The sequence below is a fragment of the Medicago sativa genome, chromosome 7, assembly GCF_051527215.1.
Source record: "Medicago sativa cultivar Bolivia chromosome 7, Bolivia_mono, whole genome shotgun sequence".
Lineage (NCBI taxonomy): Eukaryota > Viridiplantae > Streptophyta > Magnoliopsida > Fabales > Fabaceae > Medicago > Medicago sativa.
In genome coordinates, this window is record NC_140755.1 from 80,061,484 (window position 1) to 80,082,286 (window position 20,803).

The 20,803-nt window shown below is 30.5% G+C and overlaps 1 protein-coding gene and 1 long non-coding RNA gene across 2 annotated transcripts; both read left to right on the forward strand.

Annotated features, from left to right (window-relative positions):
• The first annotated feature begins 209 nt into the window (after window positions 1-209).
• Window positions 210-9,755, forward strand: LOC146909014 (subtilisin-like protease Glyma18g48580). The gene is made up of 11 exons (XM_085729776.1): window positions 210-331; window positions 456-565; window positions 4,262-4,359; window positions 5,013-5,168; window positions 6,026-6,149; window positions 7,188-7,734; window positions 7,930-8,024; window positions 8,124-8,417; window positions 8,509-8,641; window positions 8,747-8,963; window positions 9,043-9,755. The coding sequence occupies exons 1-11, from the start codon at window positions 242-244 to the stop codon at window positions 9,582-9,584; spliced, it is 2,406 nt and encodes an 801-aa protein (XP_085585902.1). The 5' UTR covers window positions 210-241; the 3' UTR covers window positions 9,585-9,755.
• A 5,678-nt stretch (window positions 9,756-15,433) lies between these two features.
• On the forward strand, window positions 15,434-15,855 carry LOC146909015 (uncharacterized). Its single transcript, XR_015020360.1, has 2 exons — window positions 15,434-15,466; window positions 15,583-15,855. It is a non-coding gene; the product is annotated as an uncharacterized LOC146909015 (long non-coding RNA).
• Window positions 15,856-20,803: the final 4,948 nt, after the last annotated feature.

Below are 20,803 nucleotides of genomic sequence, written 5' to 3' on the forward strand. Positions count from 1 at the left end.
TGAAAAGCAAAAGCTATGTCAAGCACTTTCTCCATGGGCCAATTGAGAAGAAACAACACATGCTATATTATTCACACAGAGAGAGAGAGAGAGAGAGAGAGAGAGAGAGAGAGAGAGAGAGAGAGAGAGAGAGAGAGAGAGAGAGAGAGAGAGAGAGAGAGAGAGAGAGAGGTCTATATATGTAGGGTACTAGATAGATGAAGTTCCTCAAGTGAAAACCAACTCCAAGTACTTGAAAGAAATGAGTGGCTCCCTATTTTCTCTGCACACTATGGTTTCGTTACTTTTCATTTTTATGTTCTTGCTAGAAGCCGTCCATGGCACCAAAAAGGTAGGCTTGTATTGATTAATATGATGTTTCTTCTTTCAAACTATATATCATGATGATTTTGCAATTGTGTTGCTAAATTCCCATCATTTGTGACATTTCACCAACCTTTGGTCTTGTTGAACAGTGTTACATTGTATACTTGGGAGCACATTCTCATGGACCCCGCCCTACATCTCTTGAACTTGAAATTGCTACCAATTCTCATTATGATTTACTAAGTTCAACTTTGGGAAGGTATACAATGCTTGTTGATATATATAAGTTATAACTATTTAATTAGTTTATTGATTCATTGTTAGTATAAGTAACAGTACTGGAGTACTATCTTTTTAATATGAAAAACAAGTAATACAGTTTTTAATAAAAAAAAGGTTTGTTGTTTTTATGTTTTGAACAATTAAACAAATATTTTTTTGGGAGTGTCACTTTCAAGTAATGATATACAAATCATTGTTATTGATCACTATCAATTAATACATTAAAAAGTATATTAAATTGTCATTTTCATCGCTAAATGTGTGAGACGTTGTCACTATAATTCTTGAATGTATTGAAATCACAAAAACATCATTAAATATATATTGTTCATTAGTGATTTTATGAGCTAAACCGACCAACAAAAGACACATTTGTAGTGTATTAGTAGTTTGTTGGTAAATGAAGTGCTAGTATCCATCGAATTTGTGGGTTGAATTTGTTGGAAATTCTCATTTCGTTTTATTTAGTTGGCGTACATATGATCGATCTGAAAATTGAGAAATAAGGTTATTTTTTGCAACACAGAACTAAGGATAGCAGTAAAAATTATTACTAAAATAATTGGTGTGTTAATTCACTTGGTTATTTTCTGCAACACAGAACTAATGTTGTGTCCCCTAGTTGTTTTCGAAAAGGAATGATTTTGCCATAAAAAATAATTAACGGCAGTGGTGGAGCTAAAAAAAAAAGTTAGGGTGGGCCACTAAAATTAACCGTTGAAAAATTGTTTAAAGCCTCACAAAATAGACATATTATTGAATTATTTAAATTTTTTGGGTGGGCCACTACATCACTTTGCGGGAATTTGGATCAACCGAAACCTTAAACCGACATAAAATTGTATAAAAGCTCGCAAAATAGACCTATAATTGAATTATTTAAATTTTTCGGATGGACCACTACATCACTTTGCGGGAATTTGGATCCACCGAAACCTAAAACCGACATAAAATTGTATAAAAACTCGCAAAATAGACCTATAATTGAATTATTTAAATTTTCCGGGTGGGCCACTACATCACTTTGCAGGAATTTGGATCAACCGAAACCTAAAACCGACACAAAATTGTATAAAATCTCGCAAAATAGACCTATAATCATTGAATTTTAAATTTTTGGGGGTGGGCCGTGGCCCACCTCAACCCATGAAGGGCTCCGCCACTGATTAACGGTGCAACTTATTGTTCATTTGCTTTGGGTAAAGATCCTCTCCATTTATAAAATAAATGGAAGTATGCAATTTGGAGAGAGATAGACACATAAAATGGGTAGTGGGTCTTACCATAAAGTGGGTCCCACCATGATTAATTACTTTTGACTTTTTTATGTGTCTTTATCTCTCCAAATGGTAGAAATGGAGAGGATAATGAATGGAGAGGATCTTCACCCATTTGGTTTCATGTGTAAACATTGGTATATATATTCTAATAATTTAATTGGTGTGTGAATTCACTTGGTTGTGTGGGTTTTATTCATGCGAATTGATATTTGAACAACGATTTTTAAATAACTTACTCCCTCCGTCTCTATATGTAAGCACCATTTACATCTAATAAAAATGTGCTTACATATAGAAACGGAGGGAGTATATGACAACTCTCTTTCTCATATTTTCACTGTACTTTCTCTTTCTTTTTCTCTCTATTATTATTGTCCAATAAAAAAAATGTTATCCCTAAAAATTGTTTGAAATTGATTGTCAAAATATCAATCATCTTTATTCATTTGTGAGAATATTTTGGAGTTGGGTGTCAAGCACGTGATTTTTGCGTTAAGGCTAGGTTCATTGGTCTTTGTTGTTGATTATGGCTTTCCCTTTTGGAATATTGTCGTACTTTTAGTACGGTTTGAGTATATTAATATACTATCATTTGGGTTTTCTTGAAAAAAGACAGATTTAATGATCAAATTAACTAAAAAAAATCACATTAGTTTTTTTGTTAAATCTCTGGTTTCTAGGAAATAGTACCCTAATAATTTTGAGTTCAACCAAAAAACAAGTAAAATTTGTACAATAATTATTTTTATTAGAAATTAAATTTGGATTCTCCCACAAACAATCCGTCATAGGAAGAACTTATTAACTACTGATAAAACAACAATAAACTTACTAAGAAAAAACATTCAAATATATTTTTGTAATATTGATTCCTTGAAGAACTATAGCGAAAACATTTAACACATTTAACAGTTAAATGATTTTTTTTAGGCTTTCTCTAAGATGTATAAATAAAACGGTCTTACAGTATGCTTAAGTATTTTTTTTATCATTGAATTATAAGTCATATCGTATCTCAAATAATTTAATGGTAAGATTTATTGATTGAATAGAAATTAGCTTGTGCATGATGCAAGACATCACTCACTAATGCACCGTATGATTAACATTGTTGTATCCTCAAAGTCTAGCTCAAAAATCAAATGATTGAGTTGGAATACTAGAAAAGTTTGAGATATATAGAGCTCAAAGATTCAAATCCAGACCACTGACAAAACATACTAACAAATAACATTCGACTATAGAAAAAACTGTTTTCTCTAAAAAGTACGTGCAACATGTAGCATGTTAGATAACGATAACCGACAAATTTATGGGTGGATTCTAGGGTGAACCATCAAACAAGTGGTTCACCGGTGGACCATTTATTATTTACCATCAGATGAGATCAATGGTTTAGATCCATTAAAATTATAAAACAGAATATTTACAATTGACCACACACAATCTTGTCCTTTCTCTTCTCCCTTGTTTTGAGTTTCATCACAACTACCACGTGCATCCTCATCCCACGGTGACTCTACCGTCACCACCACCACCACCACCACCATTACTAACTGGTGGTTCTTTTTTAAGGCAAGAAAAATTTCAATCATTAATTTCCCCCTCTTTTATAAAGATGTAAGATCTCTGCAAAATTGATCAAATTTTTGTTAATATTCCCTCATTCGGGATTTGAAATTGTGTTTCATGTTTGTTGTAGGTGTTCCACATCTTATCATACCCAATTTCAAATTCCTCTGTTTGAAACGCTTGTCCTTTGGATTAAGTTTTGTTGATTAATTAATTTTCTTAATATTTGAATAAGATGAAAACAGGAAGAACATTTAAATCAATGGGATTTCAGCGATTCTTGATTAACATCCATTTTGCTTATATAAGCACTTAAAGAAAATTCAAACCAAAAGCACTTAAAGAAAATTCAAACCAATTTAGTAAAAACATAGAACATATGAGTTTTAATTCTTTCAAAATAAAACATGAGTTTAAACCAATGGTTCACCTTAATAGAAAAGGCACTAGAGTGAATGAAGAAGGTGAGGTATGACAGGATTGTAGGTGGGCAATTGTAAATATTCTCTTTTTTAATTATAATAGATCTAAACCATTAATCTTATCTGATGGTAAAAATTAAATGGTCCACCGGTGAACCACTTGTTTGATGGTTCACCCTAGAATCCACCAAATTTATGTAATAAAATGTTTCATTAGCCAATTATTTATTCTACTTTATCATAACCATCGCATTTACTTACTGTTTAATACTTTTTAAAAACAATTTTTTTTTTGTTTTGCTTTAAAAAGTTAAGACAATTATTGTACCCGAAAAGAAAGAATAATAATTACACTTCCAAAAAAGTTGATTGATATATTATTGTACTATTCTTTTACAGCCGGGAGAAAGCAAAAGAAGCAATCATTTATTCATATAACAAGCACATCAATGGCTTTGCTGCTCTACTTGAAGATGAAGAAGCTGCAGATATTGCAAGTGAGCATTTTTCCATAGTGACAACTAGAGAAAATAGATTTAGTGGCATATATCACTGCAACAAAAACTACTTTCAGCGACAATTATCTTTAGTGGCAATATAAATTGTCACTAAAACCTTTAACGATTGTGCGACAATTATCTTTAGTGGCAATATAAATTGTCACTAAAACCTTTAACGATTGTAATAGAAAAAAAAAAAAATCTGATTCTCCAATCACTAGTTTCTTTTTTGATACCAAAATTAGAAACAAAGTTTGTACATTTTCTGACCAAATTTACACCACTAGCATCTAATTTTTTTGGAAATTGTTGTTTTGACATCCATTGTTTCTTAAAAACACATGAAAATGACCCAAAAAAAACCAGTGGTAGTTAATTACCGCCGGTTTTTTGCTTTGAAGCCAGCATTAATTAACTACCGCTGGGGTGTTTTTGATCATTTCCATGTGTTTCTAAGAAACAATAAATGTCAAAATAGCAACACTCAATGACATTAACATCATCCAAGTCCAATTAGTGTTGTTTCGGTAGAAAATATAGTCTTCTCAACTTATATTTTTTCAATAACGTAAGTAATAATGGCCTAGCTTGTCAAATTAAAATCTTGTTCAAATTAGTTGACACTCACTATAATGTTTCCATTTGAGCAGAAAAGGCAAATGTAGTGTCAGTGTTCTTGAGCAAATCTAATAAACTACACACTACCCGGTCATGGGAATTTCTTGGACTGCGCAGAAATGCTAAGAACACTGCATGGCAAAAGGGGAGATTTGGTGAAAATACAATAATCGCAAACATCGACACGGGTAAGCTTTTTTGCATCTTTTGCTGGCACGTTATATAAGCTATTGTTCCAACTTCAATTAGTACCCACAAAAATTCATTATAATTTTAGTTTCCTTTTTTAAATTAAACACTAAAGTATTGACATTTGTTGAATAACTTAGGTAAAATATTTGTATGCATTTTAATGCCACCATTTAAAAAAAAGAATGAAATATCCTTAAGAAAAAAAAAGAATGAAATACATTACAGTCCTAACAAAATATCATATTTCAGGGAAATGAAATATATTTGTCTCAAAGAATTTCAAAAACTAAAGTTTAATTTTCTAATTTCTTTTAGACTTAAATGCATTTTTTGTTCCATTATTATTATTATTATTATTATTATTATTATTATTATTATTATTATTATTATTATTATTAATTACAAAAAAGAAAGTTTTGGTCCCATATCTTAAAAACCTTTTTTTTTTTTCCAATTTAACTTATTTTTAGATTTTGGTCTCTCGTCTTATTTTTTTATGATCTGATATATTCATTTATGACGTGACAACATCTATTAGGCCCATTGAATATTATTGTCGACAAAAATATGTCGTCACGCTATAAATGAATATGACACATCATAAAGATGGCCCAAAAAATGGACAAATGACTAAAACTCATAAGAAAAAAATTAGGGATCAAAAACTGATTTTAAAATAGGAGATCAAAACTTCATTTAAAAAAAAAAGGAATTTGGCCAAAAAAATAAACATAAAAGGATTAAAAGTGCATTTAAATCTTTCTTTTACTATGTTAAAAAAGCAATCTCTTTGACAACTTAAAATAACATATTAACGATTTTTATTTTTGTTTCCAACCTTGAAATCGATTAGGTGTTTGGCCGGAATCCAAAAGCTTCAACGACAAAGGATTTGGCCCTGTCCCATCAAAATGGCGTGGAGGAAAAGCATGTGAAATTAGCAAATTTGAAAAACACAAGAAAAATCCTTGCAATAGGTCTCTCTCTCTAATCTTTTTAATTTTTCAAAATAAATGGAGAAATTCATTTAAAGAGAGATCAACACAAAAAGTAGATGATGTACCTTACCACTAAGTTCCACCATCATTGGTTATTGGCTTTATCTTTTATTTTTAATTAAAAAATTGCCTACGTGGCGTCCAAGTCACTAAAGTGAGGCGCCACGTAGGCTTTGACTGAGTCAAAATTACGGGGGGCTTGAAGGTTACAAATGGGAAAAACTTAGGGAGATGGAAAGTGATTTTTTTAATAGAGAATCAAAATCACAACTAGTGAAAAGTTAAGGGACCAAAAGTGCGTTTAAGTCTTGTTTATTTTATAAATTTTTTAAACTTCTGTGTTTTTCTCTCTTAAAATGAAAGAAATGAATATGATTATAAATGGAGAAACTCAACCCTTTAAATTCAACCAATCACCTTTACAAATCATAACATGTATATAATAAACTCATCATTACCATATTGCATCAACATTATACACCTGTTACAAATCACATCATCAAATAGATAAAGATTCATCTTATAGGAAAAATGAGTTTGAGAGCTCGATAGAGAGAAAAACTTCTTAGATTTCAGATTGATTGATTAAAATATGGTTCATGAGATTTCAGAAAAACTATATATAGAGCTAGTAGATAATTAACAAACTTTAACTAACTTCAATATTTCTAAAAACACCAGTGCAACTAAAACCAACAGAAGCTAGTTAGGCACACCCACTCAATTAATTAGTTCAAAACAGAAAATGTTCCCATGCTTATGAATTATGACCTTCCATCCATTTTTCACATGTCTTTTCTTGAACAATGTAATCTAATTTGTTATCAAGTGCAAATCAAAATCATGGAAATGAAAATATTTATATTCATATAAATGTCAATTTTCACCTATGTCCGGAGATCCTACTAGGACTACCTCGTTTAGTTTGGGACCCTCGGATGCAGATTTTTTCCGTGGTTACCAAGATAGGGAAAACTGATTGGAGTAGGATTAATTATTCTTGTTATATATAAACAGGAAGCTAATTGGAGCCAGATTCTTCAGCAATGCTTATGAGGCATCCAATGGCAAGCTTCCCTCATGGCAACGAACAGCACGTGACTTTCAAGGCCACGGTACTCATACTCTATCAACAGCTGGGGGAAACTTTGTACCAGATGCAAGTGTATTTGCTGTTGGCAATGGTACTGCAAAAGGTGGTTCGCCAAGAGCTAGAGTTGCAACCTACAAAGTGTGCTGGTCTCTGACAGATGATGGTCATGACTGCTTTGATGCTGATGTATTAGCTGCTATTGATCGAGCCATTAGTGATGGTGTTGATATAATCTCACTTTCAGCTGGTGGCAATCACATTGTTTATCCCGAAGATATTCTTACAGACCCGGTTTCAATTGGAGCATTCCATGCACTTTCTAGAAATATATTATTAGTTGCCTCTGCAGGTAATGATGGACCAACCGATGGAAGTGTTGTGAATGTAGCTCCATGGGTATTCACAATTGCTGCCAGTACATTAGATAGAGACTTCAGCAGTACCATAACCATTGGTAACCAAATACTCAGGGTATCATTCTTAACATTCTGATTATTATATTTTTGACAAATTTATTGTTATTATTGCTGTTGATTCATTATTATACTATAACTTTTACCGACAATCAACAAGTGATGGTATATGTCATCTTGAATCTCATCATTTCTTTTCTTATTGTTGTGTTATTATTAAGTTATAATACTTAATTTTGAATTCTATTATTAGGGAGCCAGTCTTTTTGTAGACTTGCCACCTAACCAGGCCTTTTCTCTGATTCTTGCTACGGACGGTAAACTTGCCAATGCAACAAATCGTGCTGCGTAAGTACAAATCTCAAATGATTTACTTTAAAATAACCTACTTATTAATTAAATGATTGTTTCTTACACTTTTTATATGTTATATATATGTCATTGTAGACGATTTTGTAGGCGAGGAACACTTGATCCTTCAAAAGTGAAGGGGAAAATAGTGGAGTGCATTCGAGAAGGAAATATAAAATCAGTTGCTGAGGGTCAGGAAGCTTTATCAGCAGGCGCAAAGGGAATGCTTTTGACTAATCAACCAAAACAAGGGAAAACAACTCTTGCAGAACCTCATACATTGTCTTGTGTGTCTGTGTCCAAAACAGCTATTACAGCAAGTCCACCACCTCATCACGATGAACCAGAACGTGCAGGCTCACATGCTCCTGCTTTTGACATAACTTCCATGTAATTGATTATATATCCTTCATACTCTGCCTCCCACAGACACACACTTACTTTTAAAGCTGTTACCTTTGTTGACATGTTAAAATTGCAGGGATTCTAAATTAAAGACCGGTACTACAATAAAGTTTTCAGGAGCAAAAACACTCTATCCAAGAAAGCCAGCTCCAGTAATGGCTTCATTCTCATCTAGAGGACCAAATAAAATTCAGCCATCAATACTCAAGGTGTATATATACATGGACTAGTAATCAACTATCTATAGTAATGGTCCTCCGTAGTTGTCTTTTTTTTCTTTTTTCAATGGGGTATTTAATTTTTTTTTGTTTCAGCCTGATGTAACTGCACCAGGTGTGAACATACTTGCTGCCTATTCGTTGTACGCAAGTCCATCTAATTTAATAACAGACAACCGCAAAAAAACTCCATTCAATGTGCTGCAAGGAACTTCTATGTCTTGCCCTCATGTGGCCGGCATTGCGGGACTTATCAAAACATTGCATCCTAATTGGAGTCCAGCAGCTATTAAATCAGCTATCATGACCACAGGTACACACAAGCACACACAATGCATATATTTTCTATTAACCACAAGAGTCCTAACTTATTTAATTATACATCCTTGCAGCAAGTACACGAGATAACACGAACAGGCCAATTCAGGATGCATTTGAAAACACAACTGCGAATCCATTTGCTTATGGTTCAGGACATATTCAACCTGACCTTGCAATAGATCCTGGACTTGTTTATGATCTAGGCATTAAGGATTACTTAAACTTCTTATGTGCCTCTGGATACAACAAGCAACTCATTTCAGCACTTAATTTCAACATGACATTTACTTGTTCAGGAACTCATAGCATAGATGACTTGAATTACCCTTCAATCACATTACCGAATCTTGGGTTAAATGCTGTTAATGTCACCCGGACAGTCACCAATGTTGGGCCACCAAGTACATATTCTGCAAAAGCTCAATTGTCTGGATATAAAATTTCCGTTCTACCTAAGTCCTTGACTTTCAAGAAAACTGGTGAAAAGAAGACATTTCAAGTTATTGTGCAGGCAACAAATGTGACTCCACGGCGGAAATACCAATTCGGGAATTTGCAATGGACAGATGGAAAACACATTGTAAGGAGTCCTATCACAGTTAAGCGCAAATAAACAATCTCTTCATTCTGTGAAGATATTGCAGTGTGGATGCACATGCCAACAATGTAGTATTTGAGTGAGTATTAAGATTTCATGTTATTAATAGGCTGTGTGCCTTTTGTTATATTATATAGTGTGTTGTGTAATCATTATCAATAAGTGGCAGTGAAACATCTTTCTTTAGTCTCTTGTCTTCTTTATCTCTTCATATATTAGAGAGTTCAATGAACATGATTTACCGATATGAGTAATTTACATGAGTTAGATGCAAACCAACGGGCTCGCACACCAATTAGAGTAATTTTCACCCGGTTTGCAACCCTTTTTGCCTGGCAACTACCCACCAAGATATCATTTTAATGTGTCAACCTATACCATTTGCACACTTCGACGATTTTTAAAAGGCCATATAGAATTCATTGAACTGATTTCCTGATAAGGCAGCTTCCTTTAAGAACTATTTATAACATGACTTGACAGAAAAACCACATGCAATGATGTTCCTAAAAAAAACTTATTGAATCGTCCTATTCATGAATAAAATGATTTGGATATTCTCTATCGTCATTCACTTTCACCTATCTCCATCATACTTAGCGGTTCAACTTTATGGGATAGCATGAGTGAATCCAAGTCAAATGAAGCTTTGTATCAAAAGTCTTTTGACGATGGAGTCAAGTAGCGCTCTTTTTTGGTTTGTTATCGACGTTATAATATGTGGAAGATTCACTTGAGAAGGGAGATTGTTAGATCGCCTCCAATGGTTATCTCTATAAATGGTTATTTTGTAAGACCCATTGTGACCCATAGTTGTTCCCTCTCGAGTATTAAAATCAACTGTTCCTCAATAGTGTTGTCCATAAATTCATCATCTATCAACTCCCAACTTCATCATCTATTAACTCCCAAAAGAGATTACTAAGGTCTTCTGAACTATTTGAATCCATTGGAGTGAAAGAAGAGTCAGAAAAGATTGATAAACTTGATAAGAATGGGAGTATATATAGTGTCATCTTATCAACGACTAGTTAGAATACCGGTTAGTTTGACTAATGGCTATTTGTCATCATGATAATTACTAAATAGTTTTTCTAAAAAAATAGGGAAATAAATTTATTATGAATTAAAGTGATACTAATGACCATTTTACACATAAGTTGATCCTAAACAAGTACTACATTTTTCATAATACTATATTTCATCTTAACTAAAATTCATATTTTTCTTTAAGCTTATTACAATATTTTTCATGAACTTGGTGTTGACTCTCATTCATCGTGGGCGTGGTGTCTGACATGATGTCTTGTATTGCCTTAAACTCCACATCATCCTTCTTTAACATCAAAAGTAAATGGTTTTCTTCCTCCTTTAAGTTGTGTGAGTTTTTACATGGATGCTACTCTTTTACCCATTGTCTCATGAACAAGATTTCAGTTGCACTTGCATTTACTTTTGCCTTCCTTTTTGCCGCCTTGTGCCCCATTGGATGCTCCATTTGAGATGCTAAAATAAATTCATAACTTGAAGGTGTCTCTGGATTCAGTGATGATGAGTATGCCTCGCTAGTATATAAGTGTCTGTTCTCTTCAAAGAAGTTTCAATCAATGCTCCCTTCCATTTAGGTTCATCTTTCAACAATCGCCAAGCATACTCAAGATTGAATGGTGCACCATCATCTTGAGAAAAAGAAAAACATGTGCATTTTCCATGATATCATTCTCTGAGGTCCCGCTTTTCTTTCCATAAACACCTAAATTGTAACCCAACAAATTTTTAAACGGGACCATTGATTCGATGGAATCAAGATTTTATTAATTGACTGGGATTCTTAACCAAAATATGTCTGTTTTTTTTATCATTTCACACAATAGGATCCTTTGAAATGTTGAGCCATGTTTGAATAAGAAGCATATCATCATTCCATGTGAATAGCTCTCGAGGTTTTTTTCGAGCAGAATGTTTTTTTTCCTCCCCATGCGTAATATTTTAAAGACCAACTTGAATTGAAAATTGTGGAACTTGAGATTCTAACATAGACCTAGTTGGCGGTGTAGGTTCATAACGAGTAAACCCTAATCTTTAGGTATCTATTTGAGGTCTATCAAATATGTTGGGGTTGGTTGGTGGCGACAAAAACATGGTGGAGTTTGTTTGTGGTGACAAGAATTGAGCATTTTGAAATTTAGGGTGTTGGTGATTTTGCATAAAATGCAACAAAGATGGTTAATAATTATATTCATTGAGATCCACTTGACATAAACTAAACAGATGAAATTGTGAAGTTAAAATTATGAGAGAAAAATTGCGTAAAAATAAAAAGCAAAGAGATGAAATTGAGTGAAATGTTTTTGAATGAGCTCAATTTATAGGTAAAAGAACTTTCAGTTATAAAAAAAAAAATTTGTAAAGAAAAAAAGGATGTGATTTGACATATTGCAGAACGGTAACATGCTATGAAGCTCAGGTACTTGATACGACACAGATACGATACGACACCGTTATGTTGATAAGGAAAAAATTCAAAATTCAAGATACGATACGGCCGTGATGCTTTAGCATAAAATTAAATTTAAACTACAGATTAAATCTCAAATTACAAACTATGTATTAAAATCAAGCAAAAAAAAACAGGCGCAAAACCTAGTCACGCATGGTGGCCAAAGAGACATCTATATAATATAAATTTACGGCCGATTCCATAGCCCTTTATGGAAATGTTTTTTCTCCTCCTATTCTTATGACACGTGGCACTCTCATCTTATTCTTTTTTCAAATACTCTCACCACATTCATCCTCACAAAATACTCTCACCACATTCATCCTCACAAATTTGTATTTATTGTTTATGTATAAAAGGAAGTTTTACAATTTCAAATTCTAATATGCTTCAAATTTCAAATCAAACATTTCCTATTCATTCAAAAAATACGAATTCCAAATTATTGTTGATTTATTTTGTGAAAACGTATGCTTTATATTTGTAAAAATAATTAAATGTTTTTTCTTTCTGCTAAACGTTTCGTATTTTAGAAATACAAATACAAAAGGAAGTTTTACAATTTCAAATTCTAATATGCTTTTTTTGAATAATCAAATAATTTAAATTAATATATTTGAATTCATATATTAAAATAAAACAAGTAATATCTAATTAAAATACGATTAATGAAATAATTATTTAAATATCAAAGAGATGAAATAATTGATATATGTCAAATAATAAAAATATGATTTGATTTGTCAAAAAAAAATGATTTGATAAAAGTGTAACTTTTTAAAATAATTTAATTAGATTTGGTAGTAACCATTAATTTGTTATATTTGAATAATCAAATAATTTAAATTAATATATTTGAATTCAGATATTAAAATAAAACAAGTAATATCTAATTAAAATACGATTAATGAAATAATTATTTAAATATCAAAGAGATGAAATAATTGATATATGTCAAATAATAAAAATATGATTTGATTTGTCAAAAAAAAAATGATTTGATAAAAGTGTAACTTTTTAAAATAATTTAATTAGATTTGGTCAAGTGATTTCAGCATGCCAGAGTCTCTTTAACACAAACTTCTCAAACTCTAAGGTCGAGTTTAACAGGAGACAAGCAAATGAGGTAGCTCACACCCTTGCTGGGGTTGCCACATTATCAGCTAGTCCCAATATTTATTATCGTGTACCTCGTTGTATAAACTCTCTTATTATTAATGAAATGCTATAAGCATGCTCTTTTCCTTTCAAAAAAAATAATTTAATTAGATTTGGTAGTAACCATTAATTTGTTATATAATTTAACTAGATACATTTTACTTGGTACCCAAAAAAATAATATTTGGTTATTTTGTTAAGGTCATGTATGATACAAATATTTACTAGACTAAAAAGTATACGTTATTTTTGTCAAAGGATAAATTCCACCACAATTAAATTTTTTAATAAAATGCCGATTATCGCAAAAAAAAAAAAGAGGACGTAAACCCCATGTTTTTCTTATTAGATATTTCTATTTTTGGTAGAATCATGTAATTTAATTTTGGTTAAAATACAAAAAGAAAAATATTAAATGCTATTAAATTGGTTCCTATTTTTTTTAACATAAATTGATTTCTCTTTTTTTTGGCAATAATATAAATTGATTCTATTTAATGGTCTTGCTAAAATAAACATTGAACCTTCCCTAAAAAAATAAAGTAAGCCTTAAACCAAAAAAAAAAAAATTAGGAATTGCTTAATAGCTAAAAAAAAATAATATTTCAAGACCTTTCCTCTAAACTCGCAAAAACCGTTGAACATATTTCACCAAATTTTTTTAATGAATTTCGTTCAATTGTTCAATGTTTGTTTTATGAAAGAAAAAGAAAATCGGATACTTTATTTTAGGACAGAAAAAGATTGGAATTGGAGGTATTTAATTTGAATTGAAAACGTATCATTAGACAATATCAAAAATATGATTTCAGTTGATTCTATTTAGCGGACCTGCTCTAAAAAAAATAAGCCTTAAACCAAAAAAAAAATCGAAATTGCTTAATAGATAAAAAAAATTATTTCAATACCTTTCCTCTAAAATCACAATGGCCAAACGAGATTATATCAATAAATTGGCAATGTTATTAAAAAAATTCCCAACATCATTCAATCAATGTGTATCTCTTCTATTAAAAAAAATATCGCAGGAATAATGCAAAAAAATATTACATATGTGTATCTCTACATTTTGTTATTAACACGGTTCAAATATAATTTGATTTTTCAAATCATTATTTTTTATTATTTTATATTAGTTTTTATTTTCATTCATAAGAATTTCAATTCACACGTTTTACTTTGATAGTACACGTGACAACCTTATATTGAAAGGTGCATTTAATATTTTATTTCATATACACATCAAAATGTTATTTGCTAAAATTCAGAGGAGTATTTAATGTACCAGAATGACAGCCGAAAATTTACATATGAAATTACTCTAATGAACCGAAAGTTTTGGAGGAGTATTTAAACTTCTATTTTTATTCTTAAAAAAAAAATCCCCACTCTATTATATTTTCCAAGAATTTTTTTTAAAAAAAGTGTTCAGCATGAAAAAATAATGTTTTTATTTTGATATTAGAAATTTATATTTTATACACATTTAAATTTAAAAAAAAATGACATTTTCTGGGCGTTAATAATAATTGATTAAGACTTTGATTATAATTAATTGCATAAAGATTGATTTCAATTTTAGTTAAAAAAACAACCGTAAATATGGCTATAGTAAAAAAAGTCTTAACAAAAAAGCATAAATCACTCTCTCAAAAAAAAAAAAACATAAATCATGGAACATACGTTATTCCAAGAGTCTACTTTGTTTTTACAAGTATTTATATATTTTTATAAAAAAATAATTTGTTTTTATTGTGTACTCTTGATGTGGAAAAAAAGTATGCGCTTTATAAAAAATAATTGTGCATTCTTCAAAAAAAAAATTGTACATATTTAATTAAGTAATTATTCATTTGATTTTTTAACACATTTAAATTATAAGATTAAATCTAGATCAACACAGGGTTAAAAAAACGATACGTAAATAAAAAATCTTTATTATATGTTTTTCGTTTTTCGCAATCAATATATTGTTATAATAAAAAAAATTGTGACTTTGATTATTTCAAATTAAAAGACTAATATATCATGAGTATGTGTATGAGTTTGTTTCAAAAATTAATGTATAATTTATTCCCAATTATTGCATCCATTAATCAATGGAATAATTGTTGTGGTTATTTGGTGTTTTTTGGCTATAAATATTGCTTTTGAAGCTCATGTTTTCCACACCATTTTTCAGATCATCTCTAATTTCATACAAAAATTTTAAAATAGTTTTCGAAATCCATCTTTCAATGTATTGATTTTTTTTTCTTATTTTCATAGATCTGTCTCCAAAAATTGATTCTATTTTTTATATTTTCCACGGGTACAACAATTAAACTTATTTCACTCTAATTTTCTTTCTTTCAGCTGAACATATGGAAATTCAGCATATGGAAACCTATTTCACCTTCTCTTTAGGTGTTCAAAATGTGGATCTCGAAGAACGAATTTGATGAAATATGATGCACACGATGACTACTTTTTTTTTAAAACTATTCATGCACTTAATTTTAGAGCTACGATTTGTATTGTTGATCATATTTTACATTTCAAATAGCAATGTTTCTTTTGCTCACCGACTATGTTATGATTTTAATATTGATTAAAATCATATTGAATATTATAGATAGTTGTTGTTAACTTGATTTGTGTAATTAGGAAATTAGAGTGGACACTATCCTTTTTTATTGATTTAATTTCTTTGATGAGTGTTGTATCATATATATGACTTTTTTTTTTCCTATTATCTTCATCCCTTTACCACAACAATGTTGCTAAAATTAAATATACAGATAAATATTAACACCTAAAAAGATGAATATAATATCCCTAAAAAAAAGAGATAAATATAGTAGGTCATCATGATAAAAAAAAACAAAATTATATATATGTAAAAAAGGTTTTTTGAAGTAATATATGTAAAAAAAAAGTTACTTTCTTAATTTCTGATAATCTAAACTCTCAAATAATAATTTTAAATGATAATGATTTTTTGTGCTGACCCTCCAGTTTCTATGGAAGGTCTATGATAGTATGGAGTTTGACCTGAGTCTAAGTAAAATTTAACCAATAATGGTCTCACAATAATTTCAAAAATCAATTGACTCATTAAACAAAAGAAGCTATTGGCTTAAGACAAAACATAATTGCTAGGAGCAGATCTTTTGAGCATTTAATTGCAGACACATATACTCATTAAATATTATATTTTTGGTATAATATCAAAGGAGTAATTTGCTTTTTATCATTTACAAATAAGGATTACGGATTCAATCTCACATGGTCCAATACATGGTAATATTTATAAGTTTTATACAAGTAAGTATAAAATGCCTAAAAAAAAAGCAAGAATAATTATTATTTTTCGATAATCATTAAGAATAATAAATGACAAATTTTATCAATTTTTTTAATAAAAAAACGAAAATAACTAAAGGATTCACATCTACCACTGCTTATAATGATTATTTTTTTTTAGAAATATTCATAATGAACTTGTGGACAATTGTCATGTGTAGACATTCAAGGATTTATTAGTAAATCATATGTATATTGGCTACAATAATATGGTGTGTACCACTTTCTTATCGTGTTGTGTTGTTGGTGTAAATATTTATTCTTTGGAAAAGCATTTTAAGAATCTCAAGTTCTATATATGGTCTTCGTTGTTCACCATCAAACAATAAAGATTTGTTTTCAAACTGATGAAGAAATACAAATATTCAAAAGGACCATAAAAAAAACAAATGATATTAATGTAATAAAAAATTTTTAAATCATTAATCACATTTTAATATTAATGAAGATATTCTCCTTAATGAGAGGGCTGTGTTTATATATATATATATATATATATATATATATATATATATTTCGTTAATGAGAATCATATTTTAAAAAATTTCTAAATCATTAATCACATTTTAATATTAATGAAGATATTCTCATTAATGACTACTTTACTCCTATACAGGTAATGAGAATCACATTATTTAAATGATTTAATTTTGTTTAAATCGATTTAATATCATTAATAAAATACCTTAGATATTTAATGGAGAAATAAAGGAGAATCACGTGATTTTAATGCATTAATCACATATAAACTGGTTTTAATCTTTACAGATATTCGACTTACTTGAGACATTTTTATCAGTGTTTTATTAAATAAATTTTATACAAACATAATTTTAAGTGTATATAAAAAATTATTGAATTTTGAGATATTTGACTTCGATAAGAAGTTCGTACGAGTGTTTAACAAATTTTATACAAATATAATTTTAAACATATATAAAGAAGTTTTTTTTTGAATGTATATATAAAAAAGTTTTAGAAATCTTAAATTTTTTTTTTGACAAAAGAAATCTTAATTAAGAAACCCAAATATAAACATATATAAAGAGAAATGCTAGCTACTTATAGAAGTTTGTATGAGTGTTTAACAAATTTGGAACATATATGCTTATGAAAGTTATATTTTCTTATATTTATAGAGAATTAAATTTTTGCTTATATGCTTTAGCAAATTTAGGTCTGACTCTTAATGATTATACTAACTGCAATAGCATCTCTGCCCAAATTAGTGAGTATTCTGTTGGAAACAAGTTTGGTTTATCAAACTTTAGATTCTTAAATTTCTGAGAGTTTTGGTTTGGTCTCTCCTCTTTTTCTATTGTATATATTTTTTATTTAATATATTTTGGTGAGGTGATACTCTAATTGCCCACTTTTGGTTTAAAAATAAAAATTATTGAAGACGGTATAAATCCCATTAATATTATTGATATACTAAATAACATATTCCATTTTTCAAACAATGAATAAAAAATACAGCCTAGCAAAATCAATGCAAATATTTTGCTACCACAATATAGCCTTTTAAAATTGGTCTTTCAACTATCAATGATAATTTTCGATAAACCATCATACGCATAAACGACCCATGGTTTGGGTAAAATGTATGTTATTTGTATCACATTCATTTTGAGGTGTAATATGGACCTCTAAAAATGATGTGTGGATAAAGAAGTTAGTACAAGAGAGTATGATCAGTTTTGGAACATGGAATATAGACACTCTTATAGAAAAATATATTGAAATAGTTGGTGCTATGACTAGAAGGAAGATTATTGTACGTGCATATAGGAAAATAAGTGGTTGGATTAAAGGGCGAAAAAATTAGATAGTTCAAGGTTTAAGAATTGGTACACTAACAAAGATCGAGAAATGAGGTAGACATTATAATGAATACAGAATCAAAGAAGGATATTGTATATGTAAAAAGGATAGGACATCATATCATATCTATACAATTTATAGTGTAACAGTACGTCTTTAGTGTTACAAGTTAGACAGACAAATAGGGTAGACATTATTGTTGGTGAGGAATGAAAGAAGGATATTATTGATGTGAAAAGGATAGGAGATCATATTCCTAAAAAGTGTAGTGGAACAATACATCTTTAATATCATGAAATTAAGTGGGTGGATGAAAGGGCGAAAGAATTAGATAGTTCAAGGTTTTAGAATTGGTACACTAATAAAGTTAGAACGAGAAATGAGGTAGACATCATAGTGAATACGGAATCAAAGAAGGATGTTGTATATGTAAAGAGGATAGGACATCATATCATAGTTATACAATTTATAGTGTAACAATACGTCTTTAGTGTTATAAGTTAGACCGACAAATAGGGTAGACATTATTGTTGATGAGGAATGAAAGAAGGATATTATAGATGTGAAAAGGATAGAAGATCATATCATATTCCTAAAAGTTATAGTGGAACAATACATCTTTAATATCATTAGTGCTTATGCACCCTGGGCAGGGTTAAAAAAACTTTAAAAGTAAATTTTGGGATGATTTAGGAGGCTTAATTCTAAATATACCATTAGGAGAAAATATTTTTCTATGAGGGAACCTAAATATGAATGTAGGGAGTGTTTTGAAGGCTTGAATAGGGGTATGATCTAAGGGAGATATATGCGGATGGTAAATTCATATACAAGGGTCGGGTGCAATAATCATGAGGCCGAGGAGTACACTAGGTTGCCTTAATCAAAGACCAAACCTAGCAAAGTACCACGACAAACCGTGGTGCTGCCTACACGAGAGTACCCCTGTCTCACAACCTAATGCCCACAAAGATCCTCTAAAAAATCGCAGCTGCACGGCAGCAAAGCTGCACTACAACAGGCTGAAATACCTGCAACTAAAAAACAGAAAAGCCAAGCGGACGCAACAGCAATTATGCACACACAAAAGCCTCCCAGCCAGCGGCTACATCACGTAATAGCAGCGCAGAACTGACACTAACACACCCACAAATAATGCAAACAACATAAGGTTAATGCATGACCTACTATCAACGCCACAAAATTGTTCTTTAATTGATTAATTTTTCACGTTATCTAGATTAGTGAGCATTCATGACATCTTTTTGAAGCAGTTTCTATATCTATTTATTTTCGCGTTAATTAGATAATGGCTTGGGAAATCCTTTACAAATAAGCTTATTTTTTTAGTTTGAGTTAAGCTGAAAGAAGCTTTTTTCGATTAAGAATTGAGTCGTAACTTTAATATCATTTTTTCCGTTGCATTGCATATATTCTCTTACTATCATTTTTAGTTTTTATGACAAAGACAGAAGTGAAAATAGACATGTTTCAAGATATAATGATATATTTTTTTTTAAGGCCAGAACATGTTGCAATTGTCATTGATGAGAATTAGAACAAATGGCGTGTCATTATGCAACTTTAAAAGGAAAATCTGCACTTAAAATGCATTAAGAGGTAACGTAAAACTTCAAAGTAAAAACATGTCTCCACTGAGATATGCTTTGGTGTTGTCTCCACTGCACTTCTCTTTGCGTACTCCTTTGTTGTTGTTTTTGAAGCAACACAAGTCAAATACTGCTTGGAATTCTGGGATGACGAGTTTAGCATCAGGGTGCAAATGACATGGACGAGGCAATTATAGTAAAGAACAAACCAAGAGTTACTAACTCTACGATACCATTCAGCATTTTCTACATTTTTTAAGCTGATATGTTTAAATATAAAGAATTCTCATATAAAGCTAATATTTTATCTTTCTCTTCAACGTGCACACATATGCATGCAAAGGTGTTAATATTAATTTCGGGACTTTACATTTAATATGCAGATCTGCGTATCAGTGACGATGACTTGAAGAAGCTGTGTTTGATTGAAATTGAAATGCTGCTTCAGGAAAACGGACGGTCTCTTATTGACTTCAAATCTATGCCCAGGCCAAATGCAGCAGACATGCCAACTTTCACAAACAAGCTTATCGTTGATGAGCTAATTGACAACAAAGATGAACTGGATAAGACACACGCTGATGTTGACTGATGAACAAAGATGTGTGCATGACAAGATCATGGAGTCTGTTGGTTCTGACGACGGTGGTTTCTTTTTCTTATATGGTTACGGTGGTACTGGAAAAACCTTTATATGGAAAACATTGTCAGATGCTGTTAGATCGAAGGGGTTAATTGTATTGAATGTTGCATCCAGCGGTATAACGGCTTTTCTATTACCAGGTGGAAGAACCGCG

Excerpts from the sequence above, each read along its gene's own strand:
- LOC146909014 (XM_085729776.1), top strand. The coding sequence starts at position 242 with ATGAGTGGCTCCCTATTTTCTCTGCACACTATGGTTTCGTTACTTTTC. Across the intron at positions 8,418-8,508 it reads GCTTTTGACATAACTTCCAT|GGATTCTAAATTAAAGACCG; the intron begins GTAATTGATTAT and ends TTAAAATTGCAG. Across the intron at positions 8,642-8,746 it reads TTCAGCCATCAATACTCAAG|CCTGATGTAACTGCACCAGG; the intron begins GTGTATATATAC and ends TTTTTGTTTCAG.